This window comes from Harpia harpyja, chromosome 18, assembly GCF_026419915.1.
Source record: "Harpia harpyja isolate bHarHar1 chromosome 18, bHarHar1 primary haplotype, whole genome shotgun sequence".
Lineage (NCBI taxonomy): Eukaryota > Metazoa > Chordata > Aves > Accipitriformes > Accipitridae > Harpia > Harpia harpyja.
Window position 1 is genome coordinate 6,824,411 of NC_068957.1, and position 14,519 is coordinate 6,838,929.

Consider the following 14,519-nt stretch of genomic DNA (forward strand, 5'->3'; position numbering starts at 1 on the left):
TAGTTATCCTGCATTGTAGAAAAAGGTTTTAACTGAACACTTTTAATTGTAACTATCTGCTGTGCTTTCCATTAGATGTGTGTCTTCGTATGTGTGAAAGTATAGTCTTTATTTAAGGTGCTATGACATCATGTATTGTTCATCTTGCCCTAGGTCTAATTTGTTTCAGTGTGTCCAAGCCTTACTTAAAAAAAAAAATTATTTAATCTCTTAGCAGCCTTTGTATTGTCATATTCATTTGAGTGTCTAAGTACTGCTCAAACATCTTTTTTAAAACAAAAAAAGTAAAATAAAAGCTTGATATTTGCATTTTCTAAGTGGCGTACTGGGGAGCGGGAGGGGTCTATCAGTCTTCACAGTTTCTGTTCTTAATTTTCTGTATCCTCCTGGATTCATTATGTTAATTTGTTTTGTCTACTCACTCCCATTTGTTCTACCCCACCTTGATTCTGTACATCTCTGACCTTCCTTTCTCCTTCCATTTTTCTTGCCTAGCTTGAAAAAGCTAATTTCAATTTCTTCCTTCAGGCAGCTGATATAGTCACTGCTCTCTGGCTCTCAACTGCAGCCACATCTGCTGCTTAAACTGATTCCTTTCACTAGCTTTAAGTTTCTGACCTCTCTCCCACTCATTATTTCAATATCCCTTTTGATTATACCACATTGCTTTGGTCCACCTTCTCTGCAGACAGACAAGGCTGCCTGGTATTCTTTGAAGCATGCATGTCACCACGTTCTGATGGAAAACTAAACTCTTGATGGGATGTGGGGAGTGTATGTATTGCAAGTAATGTCAGAAGAATTAAGACAGTTTTTATGGCTAAGCTTTAGAATTAAGTACTAGGGAATTTTAAGCTCTAGCAGAAACTGCAACATTTTTCTAAAGGATTACAATGACAACAAAATCTGAGCCTGTGTGACAGGAAAATGGTGAGCTGTACTTAAAAACAATTTCTGTGACACTTCACACAGTTATGCAATGCATGCTGTTTCGTGAAGAGCTTGTTTCTGTGTTAGTATTTTTGTATGTGATTAGCTGTGCATTTCATAGCAATTAGTAGAGTAACAACATGTGAAAGCTGTTGACAGTCTAAATTTGAGTACTTTGTACATTAGAACTGCATACTGGATACAATTTTCGATAGGGTACCATGGAATAAATGCCTGGATAAGGAAAATAGTGTTTAACAATTACTGACTTAACTTTTCTTTTAAATCCACAAAGTGCTTATTTTGCATGGTTAAAATTTATTATCGTCTCATGACTCTAATACGAATATTTAGTATTGGCAAATGCATTACCTACTTTTGCCTCTTAAGATGCATTTGACCTAACCGAATAATAGGGAGATACTTGAGAGGTCACAGAACTCAGCAGTATGACTAGATTTGACAGCAATTCCAGACTGACTCTTCTCTGTGCCATGCATGCTTTTGCTTTTGGAGAGCATGTTTCAGAAGAGCTTGCTTACCTAAAGAGAGACCCAGTCAAGCAGCATGCATGTGTGTGAGCAGTGACTGCTTTGGAAGTGAAATAGCATGCTAACACATAACGCCTAGAAAGACTGTGTGAGTAAAAACACGGATTCCGATACAGTTAGTAATCACCCCAAAAACCCAAATTGCCAAAAATATGGTGTCTAGTATTGAACTTTAACAGGTATGTTCGTACCCATTAAATAACTGTTTTATGACTTTTTTTTTTGTAATAACATGACTTGTAATTTAAGAATTCTATTGTATTGAACATGGATTTCAACCTTCCTGCATACACTGCACAAGTAAAGCTTTTAAACACTTCAGTAAAGTATCAGTGTACCCTTTTGTTACAATAGTATATATTAGCTTAAAAAGAGAATCCTTGGCATCAAAGGAACTTGAACTAGTTGCGTGGTAAAATAACATTAGTGTGTGCATTTCTAATTGTAGATGTATGTTTTTCATCTTTCAGTGGCTCATTTTGTTCTGATGTGCAGATATTTTTTTTCTCCCCCTGAAGGAAAGGCTAAAATTTCATTGCTACATAAGTTCTACATGAATATAGAATAGATCTGTGCACTTTGTTTTGTTCTGAAACTTTCCTCTGCATGTTACTTTGTAGTAGACTGTTTTCTGTTTTCAAAACTATCAGAAAAATAGTTGCCAGTGTTACAAAGAAGTTTTAAAAGGAAAAAAAAAATTTAAACTATAGAACCACAGAAGCGTCTGCTTTGTAATAATTTTTGTTCTTGTCAGTCTGTCTTGTTTGTTTGCATGGTTTAAATAAAACTGGCCTTTTGCCTTAAAATGCTTAACTGTTTTGTCCTAGACTTGTCATCTTCCTTTCCTCGGTGTAAACATCATCTTAGGCTTGTAGTTACAGCTAGTTTGCAGTCACTATTCTTTACCATTAGTCGTTTACTAATAGACTTTTACCTTGGGGACCAGGGAAAACCAACTTATAACAATAAAATATATCAATACTATGCCCATGTAAAAATGCTTCAAGGCATAATCTTAATTGTAAATTCCTATTTCCTCTTATGCCTATATCACAGAATGGGATATTTGGAAAACTTCCTGTAGACTTGCACTTAAAACTAGACTCTCCTAGAGTAGATGCTAATGTGAAACTTATGATACTGGCAAACTAAGAGACCGGTAAAGGTTTTGGGTTTGGTTTGGTGTTGGTTGTTTTGTTTTTGTTTTTGTTTTTTTTTTAATAATCCGATTTTGCAAGAGAAATTTTGGCAGTGCTTTTAAATCCAGAACAACACACAACGCAAAGGATTCTTAAATGCATTGTTCTTAAAATGTCATGTAAAGAAATAAGCTGCAATAGATTGTGACATTTTGAAAAGTACACTAACAGACATGTCAGACAACTTTATAAACTTCTGTTTTTAACTTTATTTTTAACTTTTTTTTCTTTGATCTGGATGTTAGATTCTGCATGCATTGCTTTATTATTGCTTTTGAAGTGTGCTTATTGTCTAAATGCCTAGCTGAATTTTATTTTATGTATTTTTTTTATTGTGTAGTTGAAATACTAGGGTTTTTTTTTCTGGCTGTGGATTACAGCTGCATACTGCTTAAGGAGAAATATTAAGAAGACTTTATGAATACATATTTTCATTAATTGTTTGTTATCTTGCAGCCTCCTGATAATCAGAAGCTTGGTTTATTGGAAGCTTTATTAAAAATTGGCGATTGGCAGCATGCACAAAGTATTATGGATCAGATGCCTCCGTTTTATGCTACTTCACACAAGTCTATTGCCATTGCCCTTTGCCAGCTTGTACATGTGACAATTGAACCTCTGTACCGCAGGTAAAGTGAAAAGTAGAATTATGTTGCTACATAGGGGAAAACTAGTATTTATTTATAACCATCAATTCAATAATAAGCCCAACTGTATTGGTACACTTCTAAAATTTTCACTTCTGTTTCATGTGAAATGCTGCACATCTTATTTTTCAGAGTTGGTGTACCTAAAGGAGCTAAAGGGTCACCAATTTCTTCTTTGCCAAACAAGAGAGCACCAAAACAAGCAGACAGCTTCGAGGACTTGAGAAAGGAAGTGTTCAACATGCTTTGTTACCTTGGTCCGCATCTCTCCCATGATCCCATTTTATTTGCAAAAGTGGTGCGCCTTGGAAAAGCATTTATGAAAGAGGTTGGTATGACAGAACAGCTTGTCAAATACTAGTTCTGCTGATGTCAGAAAATGCTCAAGTCTTACTAATTGTGTATATATTCAGATACTGAAACATAAAAAAATTTCTTTGATTAAGGACAAATTTGGAGAATCTTATTTTAATTCTTGATCATTTTTATGATCAATAAACATAACAAACATTTTTATGAACAACTTAAGGCACTTTAAGTTTATAACCAGGAATATTTAGCCATAACTGATTTCTCATTATGGTCTTCATCTTTTAAAACATTGTGTATGGTTATTGAAAAAAAAAAAACCAAACCCCAAAACAAAACCCTGCAAACAAAATGGACATATGATACTAATTGCATGGAAGCTTTTACATTATTAGAGCGACAGTGTAGACAATGGGGAGCAATAACCTAATACACATCCAGTACTTAAGATAGTACTTTGTATTCCACCTGTTAGGTTACTTGGGAAGTAGGTGATGTTGCATCTTTTTAATTAGTGGGGTGTCCCCCTGTTATGCCAGTTAAAATGCTGCTGCTCTTAAACTTGTGTCGGTGACAAATCTCTGGAATTCCACTAAGGATGATTTCAGTGGGGAGATCTAAAACACCTTATAAAGCCTTAAGTCGCCAACTTCAGAAATAAAATGGCCTTGAGATTTGTTGTTGTCTTTTGACCATATCTTTACCATGTATATATTGAAAGAGTGGTGGTATGACCTGTTTTAAAAGGCTGCAAGTTGAATTTATATTCTGAACTCCCTTGGAATGTACTCAGTAGCTCAGACTGAGGCTAGTGATTTCTTTTGTTACTTCTCTGGCAATTTGCTTATTTGACTAGCAGTTTTTGTTTTATTTTCAAGTCAACAAAAGAGGGTTTTAAAATTATTTTTAAATAGCAGCTCAGAGAAACTTTGCAATTCAAAGTTTTTGAAATAATTTAAAAATTATTATTATTATTATTGTTGTTGTTATTAAAAACAAACAAACAAACCCCCCAAACTTAAAAATCACTGTTTTTGTTATTTAGCTTGTTATTTTACCTTAAAACTGAAAGTTGGAGAGTTTGGTTGATCTAAATGGTACTGGAGGGGAGATTTGCAGTTTTATAACTTTTTTTTCTTGGAAGTATTTTTTATTACAACTAACAAATACTGGAATGTTCAAAATTTATGTACCACCTGAGGGGAAGCTTTCATGTCCAGCTGTACTTGATGATGCAGAGCTAAGAACACAGATAATTATTGGGATTGATCTTTTTGTCTAACCTAACAGATTTTGGCAAGAGAGTTTGCTCTCATCAGGTTCCAAGATGCAATGATAGGGTGACGGAAGCTGCACTAAGTTTGGGTTCCAAGTTGTCTTTGTATTAAAATCATGGTAAATTCAAGCATTTCTATCTTCCCCTACTTCCGTATCTTTGTAGGAGGGATGATTTCTCAGCATCTTCTCATCCAGAATGATAAGATTTCCCAGTGGTTAATGTTTTTGCTTTATAGCATGCTTATTTTTTGCTGGCCTGTGAGAAGATTGGTGTATGAGTGATACGCTATGTTCCCCTGACAATGCAGTTAACTTGGAAATTGTAATTTCAAGGGAGTAATCCATTTTACTGCTGTCAGCAGACTATTAGGACTACTTTGTAATTAAGTTCAAGTATTGAAGGTTTGTGAGAAAGCCCTTGTTTCTTTGTGGATATGTACAGTGGAATGGAGATTACTTGGTTATAGGAATCTCTTGTGCAGTTTTACTGTGAATATATGAATATAATAGTTTAATGTGTTTCTGACAAGAATGAGCAACATTTTAGCTATTTGCTCTAGGTTGGAACTATGAAGAAATTCGTCAGTGACAGAGTGGTTAAGGTAACATAGGGAAAGTTATTTTTAATGCACTATTGCCATCAGCATGTTCTAGTTATGAAACTACATTTAACACACAGTAGAAATACTTATAACTGGAGGTGATTTGACTGTAAGTTAACCCATACAGTAGTTTAAAAGTTAGACTACTAACATTGCACTGCAGCTTTCATGCTCAAGTGTACCTTTAAAATAATTGTGCACTTACTGGTGTGATAGCTTAATATGCTTTTGATGGTGAGTGGAACAAGAAGAGAGAAAAGAAAGTAACTTAATAATGAAGACTAAAAGCTTAAGAGGGAATTATTGTGAGAGGAAAGATGGGGAAAATAATCTATGGCTGTTGATAATTGGGTTGGAAGTCCTGGGTTTGTTTTTTTAGGTAGAAGGTGAATGCTTAGGGCATTTTTTTTTCCTCTTGCCAGTAAGAAAATTCAGTAGTTCATCTACAATAGTAAGTTTCTTTGATATTTTAGTTTGTACGCTTTGGTTCAAAAAGAGGTAATAAGCCCCTATATGTGTAAGCAATGCTTTTCATCTGTGCATTTGGATTTCTGTTCAAAAATGTTTTAACGCTGACAGATCTGGAAAATTAAAAATTTACCAGGCATGTGGCCCTTCAGGTTCATGCTTTTGCTGAGGTAGCCTTGTTCTGAAACTGTTACGTTAATTATGCTACAATTAACATGATTGTCTTTGTTATAGTTTCAGTCTGATGGAAGCAAACAAGAAGATAAAGAGAAAATGGTGAGTTTATTTTGGAGGAAGGTGTTTTTATGCAAGATTGTAATTGAGACCAAATGTTTAATGACTGTACAACTCTTCTTTCTCTGTAGAGTTTTATGCTTTAACAAATGTATGCTATAGACTTGTCTTGATTTTTATGGGCAAGTTTGAGCCGGTCACAGGGGGTTTTTTTGTATTCTGGTCCTCTCTTTTTTTTTTTTTTTTTCCCCCTTTCCTGCATTCCTCAAACTTAATCTTGTTCTTTTAGTTTAGTGCATGCTGCTACTTATTTGCTTGGAATCAGCTGGAGTACCTCTAGCTTTTTTTTCTGTAAATACACTTTTCATGGTGGCACCTTGTATCTTAAAGATGGGCAAGAGCATAGAGAAAAAGAGAAGTTACAGGTAGGGGAGGTGTTTAATAGTACAATGGCTAATTTTTCTTTATTGGCTAATTTATTTCTTTCTGAATTTTCTAATTTATTGAATTATCAAGATTGATCACAATGAATTTTTTTAATCCACAAGCAAGTTTTCAGAATGAAGTTTGCAGTTTTCATTTTTACTTTCATTTTTACTTATTACTCCTGTTTCTTACTTGTCCTGATTTCCTGACTTCCTGAATCATTGCAGAGAAAATTAGTCTCTTCTGGCATTTTTTTGTTGCGTGGTTGGTTGTGTTTTGTTTTTGTTTGTTTTGTTTTGTTTGGAGGGGTTTTTTTGGGGGGGGGGGGGTTGGCTATGGTTATTCTAACAGCTCAGTGGGAAAGAGAAATGTTTAAGAAAGGGGGAGGATAGGATACTGAAAACATGGAAATTGGTACTGTGCTTTGGGAACATGTATAGTGGCTTCGGGTTTTAATCTGGAATTCTGAAAATGGAAGTGTCACAGAATACCTTAATAGATTGAAAGTAGGTGCCAAAATCTATTTTCTCCTGTTGCACTTCGTGCACATCCACAGTATATTAATTTTTAAATGATTTATTTGATTTGAAAATATGAGTGCAGCTTGCCGAAAACTTCAGCAGCTTTGCTCAAATACCTTATGTAGGCAAATAAAATATTGACAGTATATATGGTCCATAACTTATCTAATAAAAACATTTATGATGGGAGATACTTTTAAGTCCTTTTTAGATTTTCTGTTTGGTTGGTTTTGGTTAGGAAGTCTTAATCTTGTGGCAAACTTGTTTTTTATCAGTCTACTAAGGTGTGCAATTCGTGCATATCTGCATAGCATGCATAGCATTGCTTCTGATGTACTTACTTGATAGTTACCTCGAGTTTTTTGTCTTTATCTCAGGAGATACTGTTTAGCTGTTTGTTGAGTATTACCGATCAAGTCTTACTGCCATCTCTTTCTCTGATGGACTGCAATGCATGCATGTCTGAAGAATTATGGGGAATGTTCAAGACTTTTCCATACCAGTACCGGTGAGTAGAGTAATTTGTTTCCATTCTTTGGAAGTGGTCTCTTGAATTGTCAGTACTAAAAATAGTTTTCCTTTATAATCTCTGAAGGTACCGTCTTTATGGGCAGTGGAAGAATGAAACATACAATAGTCACCCACTTCTAGTGAAAGTTAAAGCTCAAACCATAGACCGAGCCAAATATATCATGAAGTAAGTTCTCTAATTCCATAAATAATAAACAACTGTGGTACAGTGTATTGCATGTCACTAACTGGAGAAAAGAACTTGACAAATACATTCCTTTTCTACTGACTCAGTAATTGTACTGATTATCCTTGTTCATGAAGTATTTAATGTACTGTGATTAAAAACTGTCAAATAAGTAAGGATACAGACAAATTTGTCACCAACAAGGGTATTTCATCTGTGAAAAATGTCCCATTAAATTATTTAAAACCTTTTCCATGGGTATGCTGTTGTTTGATAAAATGCTTTGCTTATGGAAGTGTCAGTGTGCAACATATTTTCTCTAGGTATGGAGACTATTTAATCCAAAGACTCTCAAAAATCTTGTCACAGTTTGTTTCTGTAAGTTTGAAAGTAGGGCAGTAAGTTGAATTGAATGGGATGATTAATTCTAAGATTAATTCTAATCTTCAAGTGGGCTCACAAAAAATTTCAGATTTACCTCAAATTTAATGTCTCTGACATCACTGTCAGGGATTTGGGTTCTCCATTTGTTGCTGCCAAAAGCAAATGCTGTGGTTTTATAATGTGGATAATTAGAACCTTTCTACGTAGGCAAGACAGAATAATTGTTACTGGGTAAAAGACTTTGGACTTGCAGCTGTGAAAGCTAGAAACAATGATTTTGATTCTTTTCTGCCTTGCTGCATAGCTGGCATAGACTGTAAAACTTCACATCCCTTCTCTTGTACAGTAGATTCAATTGTACAGATGAGCCACAGTGCTGTCAGTTGTTGAGATTGCTATGTGTACAATTTACTTTGTGTATCGACTTCAGGTTTCATGTTAAGTTCATATCTTCAGTAGGGAATGCTGTGGAAGCGTAAAACTATGAAATTAATATTGGTTTTCAGTGAGCAGAATGCAACAAATGTAAAATGACTGATATGTGGCTAAATTAAATTTGCAGGAGATATCAACAGCATCACATGCTATATTTATATGTGGTATAGGTCTCACTGACAACTTCCAAATGCAGAGTGCTCAAAGTTGAAGCTAGAATACAGTCCATAGTAATATGGGGACAACTAGTTTGTTTGTACTCTCTGTATGTTACAGGATTACAAATTTCAGATTCCCAGAGGAGTAATATTTCTTATGATCAGGTTTCTTAAAAAAACATCTGCTAGTGAGAATTTAATTTCTGCAACTAATAAAGGTGTTTTTTCACTGGAACTAACCTGTTGTTTTAGTATTCTTTTAGCTTGTCTATTGCAATAAAATATGTTCTCTTTTACAGGCGTTTAACTAAGGAAAATGTGAAACCCTCTGGAAGGCAAATTGGGAAGCTCAGCCACAGCAATCCTACAATTTTATTTGATTATGTGTGTATCTACATGTATTTGAATACTATTTCATCCTAACAATAGATATTAAAGTATAGGAAAGGACCTGCTGTCTTAGGGAGAGGGCAGTTGTAATTTCATTATTTTTTACTTTTGATGCAAATTTTAAAATATGATTATTTGTTCATAGTGCACAGGTCTGGCATATTAAATATGACAATAGCTCTTGAACAACCACAACTGCACAGAAGATGACATGCCCTTATTTATAGGAGTGAAATATTTGATTTGAGATGGCTGAGGTGGGTCTCGGAGGTACAGGGATGTGCTGATCAGGTTATGCAGAATGCAGATTCAAGTTAGGTTGCTCTGGGCAGCTGTATGTGTGTGTGATGAAGATACATCAGGGTCATTTAGAGAAAACATAAAGCTTTGAAGTCTGAAATACACCTATGAAGTTGGAGAGGATTTTAAAGATTACTTGGTGCTACAGAATGCTTGAGAGGTGTAAAGTATGTTGATGGACCTCCACCTTACTCACAAATGTGATTTGTGATTATTGATCTACCAGTTTTTAGACTTTACTTGAAGAGATTAATACTGTAATACACACAGATATGTGTGCGGGTCATGTACCAAAGAGAACATTCTAAAATTTTATTAATGCAGTTTACTTTGTATTCTTTCATGACCTACGTTCATTTTTTTTAAATAGTTTTTTTATTATTATAAGTAGCAACAGAAACTCTTATTGCTAAGGTTTAGGATTCTTAAGAAATCTTAGGGGGAGGAAAAAAAGAGTGAAATGTTTCCGTGATTTTATTTTCTGATAATTGAGAAGAAAAATAATTATACAGAATTGTTTTTACATGTTAGAGACATGTTTCACGGATATCTCAAAGGTACTAGATAAATTAATGATTACCTATTACTTTGAAAGTGGTTTAGGACCTTCTGAAAAATTAATTTCAAAGGATGTTTTGTGTAGGTTTTCAAGACGAGCATTGTTAAACAGTTTTGATTTATTATGTGAAAGATAAGAAATACTGTTCCTGTTCAGCTGAATGTCTTTTGTAACTTTCAGATTTTATCACAAATACAAAAATACGATAACTTAATAACTCCAGTTGTTGATTCACTGAAATACCTCACTTCACTGAACTACGATGTTTTGGCATGTATCCTTTTATGTAAGTCAATATATCTAGTTACTGATAAAGTTGCAGCTGTAGCCAGATTAAACCTGTTGTCTGTGAGTAAATATTACCTTCTATTGTTTTCTATTCTTGCTGCTTTTTGCTGGAAACTTCAGTGAAGTTTGCAAATACCTTTGCCCTCTTAGTGGGTTACAGAACCCACTCTATTTGTTCTTTCACACTATGAAAATTATACTTTATTTTGAAGGGTTTTTTACTACTTTCACTCTATTCTTGAAGGCATGATGATCCTGTAAATAGTGAGGTAAATACTGCCTTTTAAGTTACCATTTCTTTCATGATTTTATTTCTTTATACCATAACTATGTTAGTGGATCCCTTATATTATGCTTGCTATACTTGCATATTATGTTCATACATTACAAATTGTGGAGCTGGAAAAACAGGTCTGTGTAACTTTTGTTTTTACAAATTGAGGAAAAATATTGTCTTTAACTCCACTAAAGACTGTATCATTGAAGCTCTGGCAAACCCTGAAAAGGAGAGAATGAAGCATGATGACACTACGATCTCGAGCTGGCTGCAGAGTTAGTATTCTTGTTTAATTTATTACATTAATGTTTAAAATACTTCACCCTCCCTATGCTCTACCATACTATTGATCGTTATGATCAATATTTCACTTGGATCTACCAGCTAATTTTTTAAACAAGGCAGAGAGCTAGCAAATTTAATAAATAGGAAAATATTTTTTTATTTGTATTACAAAAATACATATATTGCTAACATTCCATGTGTACTTCGTTAATGCTTATTTAGCAATTAGTATTTCATGACGTGCAGTCACAGCTGTTTCTCCTTGCTTTAGGTCTGGCTAGCTTTTGTGGTGCAGTTTTCCGAAAATACCCAATTGAACTTGCTGGTCTACTTCAATATGTAGCCAACCAACTGAAAGCCGGGAAAAGGCAAGTCTTGCACAACTGGTCTTTATAAACTCAATTTTTATAATGTATTATTTTGGTGTTTGCTGATACATGGGTGCTTGATGTAGTAATTAGTCTAGTAGTGGTAAAACTCCATTCATAATACCAGGAAGGTTAAGAAATTTAAATAGCAGAAAGAATAATATTCTCTTTAGTACGTTATTTTTCCTTTAATTGTTTAACTGTGACACATTATTTTTGAAGTACTGATTTTTGATCTGTAACTTACTTTAATACAGTTTTATTAACAACTACCCAGACAGGGGAAAAACCCTGCTGGTCTGTAATACTGTCATGGAAATTATTATACGTTATTTAAAAAATAGGTATCCGTGATATAAAAGGGTGTGACTGTTACAGGTTTAGTTTTTTCTTTCTCATAATGTCTTCTCTGTAGGGATGGCTCTTAACATTATAATATTATTTTAAGTACTTTGTTCAATTTATTTAATGGCAGTTGAATTGCTTCTTGATACATCAATGTTAATCATAACTCAAAAAAACTTTTTTAAACAAGGTTTGCAACTTAAATCTTCCTTTCCCTTTTGTCGTTCCATCATTATCACTTAATATTATTGTTTCATTTATTTATTTAATTTTAATGTGTTATTTTTATCACATAGGTGAGTATCATCTTTTTTCTATTATGACTCCCCATATGCTTACTGAAAGACAGCTTACCCATGGAGTTAATGCAGCATGTTATTTTAGGGTATTTATGTTGAGAAATCTAGTTTTTTCCATTCCCTGCAATGTAGACACTCAGTCTCATGTGCTCCCCTGTCCCCAATTTGTTTTGTATTCTGATGATGGTACAATCACATTGAGCTACAGAGGAAGGGTAAGTAATGTTTCTTGTCTTTGCCCAGAATTAAGTATTAAGACTTCTGGAAAAAAAAAAATCAAATTGTTTTTAATATTCAGTTTAGTATTTAGGGTCGTAGAAATAAAATGGATCTACCACTATGACAGTTCCATAGGACTGGAGTATTCAAGTATTTGAATTGGAGTATATGCTGGTGTTGCATAGTTACTAGACAGAAAACATACTTATGGTTGCAAAAGCAAACAAAAATATAAACAATATAAATTATTTAAATATAAAACTCTGTTTTGAAGGGCACGGGTCAACGCTTTTTATAAGTAGGTCACACAAATTTCAGAAGTTACTGGAAAATATTGCTGATTTGAATGATTATGATAAAATTTACTATACGTCTGTTGAGGAAAAGTCATTGCCCTTACAGAATTCGGAGCAGGAGGTAAAGCCTAGTCTCTGGACGGGATGATTACTGGAGTGTTTTGTATATTCTGTGTTTCATGTAAAAAAGTGTTTTCCATGTTCCAAATGTCCTCTTCAGACTAATTTTGCCAGTAAATTTCTAAGGCTGTGTACTATTCTAGAAATTTTTAATAGAGTTTAGAATATTCTATGTTCATGAAATAACCGTATAGATACGGCTTGAAGTATGTAAAGGACAAAAGGGAGCAATAAACTTTATGATTAATTTGTTGATATTTAAAAGTTAATAGCACCACAGTCACTATTATTTTCAAAAACAATGGAATTGTTCTGAAGGGGTGTTCTGAAATCCAGCTGTTGAATGCCTGCATTGCTTTTAAGTACTAACTTTTTACTTGCAATAAAGAAATCCTTGTGCACTCAGCATACTAGTTTCTTTTTCAAAAAAGAATTAAAATGTTACTTGTTTTAATGTGCATCATAGCGTTGCTTTGTACTGTGTATTGAATGTCATAAGCTTCCATTTCTTAAACAAATTTTCTTGTTTTTACTCCACTTTTCTGTTTTCTGTGCAGCTTTGATTTGCTTATTTTAAAAGAGGTAGTACAGAAAATGGCAGGGATAGAAATTACAGAGGAAATGACAATGGAACAATTGGAAGCCATGACTGGTGGAGAACAACTAAAAGCTGAGGTGTGTTCGTGTTAAATTTATAATAGCTATTGCTTATTAATGGTTGTTCTAAAGACTCTGATTCATGAATTCTGGCAGCACAGCTGAGAGGTATTACTGCTTTCATCAGAGAGCTTCCCACTCCATTGAGCTTTATAGGCCTTGCAGACAGGCAGCCAAGACAATGTATACATGAGCCTTAATTGTTGTGCTTCACAGCATCCCATATTAATGAAAGCAGCCTTCATTATCCAGTGTTACATGACAGACCTGCGAATTATAGCAGCCAGTGAGCTTGTACGTTGTGCAGTCCTGCTGTTTTAGCCCTGCTCTGGGGGTAGCAGCTCCCTGTTCTGTAGAGTAGTATCTTAAACCATTTTAACAGCTAAAACTGTTACAGCCTTGGTGTCAAAGACCTAGTTGAGTCTGACCTAGACTCAGCTGTCTAGGGACTTGAATAGCTATAATCGGAACTAAAATCTGAAATTCCTGTGCTGAACAGAGACTTTGAGCAGATCACAGCAGACCTAGGTCTAAAATGCAGTGTCATGATGTCTGAGCTGAAATGTCGCTCTTCATTTACTGTGTAAAAGATGTAATTAATAACATGCAAGACCAGTTAGTTTCTGATTCTTATATACTTGCGTTGCAGTACAGGATCCAGAGAGAGAGTTTTATTGATGGACAGGAAACTGTATTGATGTTAATTCATCAGTATTTCCGCAGTCAGAAGCATGTATGATTTCCATTTGTGATGCATTATTTCCAAACTTGGGTAACTTTTTCTGTTCTGTGCAGGGTGGATACTTTGGACAAATCAGGAATACAAAAAAATCTTCTCAGAGATTGAAAGATGCATTATTGGACCATGATCTTGCCCTTCCACTGTGCTTGCTTATGGCTCAACAGAGAAATGGTGTGATCTTTCAAGAGGGAGGGGAAAAACATCTGAAGCTGGTGGGAAAACTGTATGATCAGGCAAGTAAAAACATTTGCATTTATAAGAACCCCTCCTTTTCTTTGGTAACTTCTAGCGTATCAGCACAACATATAAGAATTCAGCACAAAAATAAGGATATATAAAAATTCAGCCCAATAAATATGAATATATAAGAATTTTCCAAATCAGTTGCAGTAATCTCATTAAAATATATGGGTATATTAAATATATATTGTATTGACAAGTGATTTCTGAGTGAAAGATTAAAACATCCTTTGTCAGAAAAAGTTCTTAAGTCAGCTATTATTTTTTTCTGATCTTACTCTGTTTGAGGAACTTT

General features: G+C 34.3%; 1 protein-coding gene across 2 annotated transcripts in view; it reads left to right on the top strand.

The window, feature by feature from the left end:
• THOC2 (THO complex subunit 2) overlaps positions 1–14,519 on the top strand; it is a 56,759-nt gene that overhangs the window by 21,217 nt on the left and 21,023 nt on the right. The window contains exons 11-22 of one of the 2 annotated variants that reach the window (XM_052813152.1): positions 3,137–3,309; positions 3,460–3,655; positions 5,475–5,516; positions 6,219–6,260; positions 7,543–7,673; positions 7,761–7,862; positions 9,139–9,223; positions 10,269–10,362; positions 10,848–10,928; positions 11,210–11,306; positions 13,143–13,260; positions 14,038–14,217. In XM_052813152.1, coding sequence (XP_052669112.1) covers positions 3,137–3,309; positions 3,460–3,655; positions 5,475–5,516; positions 6,219–6,260; positions 7,543–7,673; positions 7,761–7,862; positions 9,139–9,223; positions 10,269–10,362; positions 10,848–10,928; positions 11,210–11,306; positions 13,143–13,260; positions 14,038–14,217 — 1,341 coding nt within the window. The remainder of the gene's footprint in view (positions 1–3,136; positions 3,310–3,459; positions 3,656–5,474; positions 5,517–6,218; positions 6,261–7,542; positions 7,674–7,760; positions 7,863–9,138; positions 9,224–10,268; positions 10,363–10,847; positions 10,929–11,209; positions 11,307–13,142; positions 13,261–14,037; positions 14,218–14,519) is intronic. The other variant, XM_052813153.1, reaches the window with a different exon arrangement.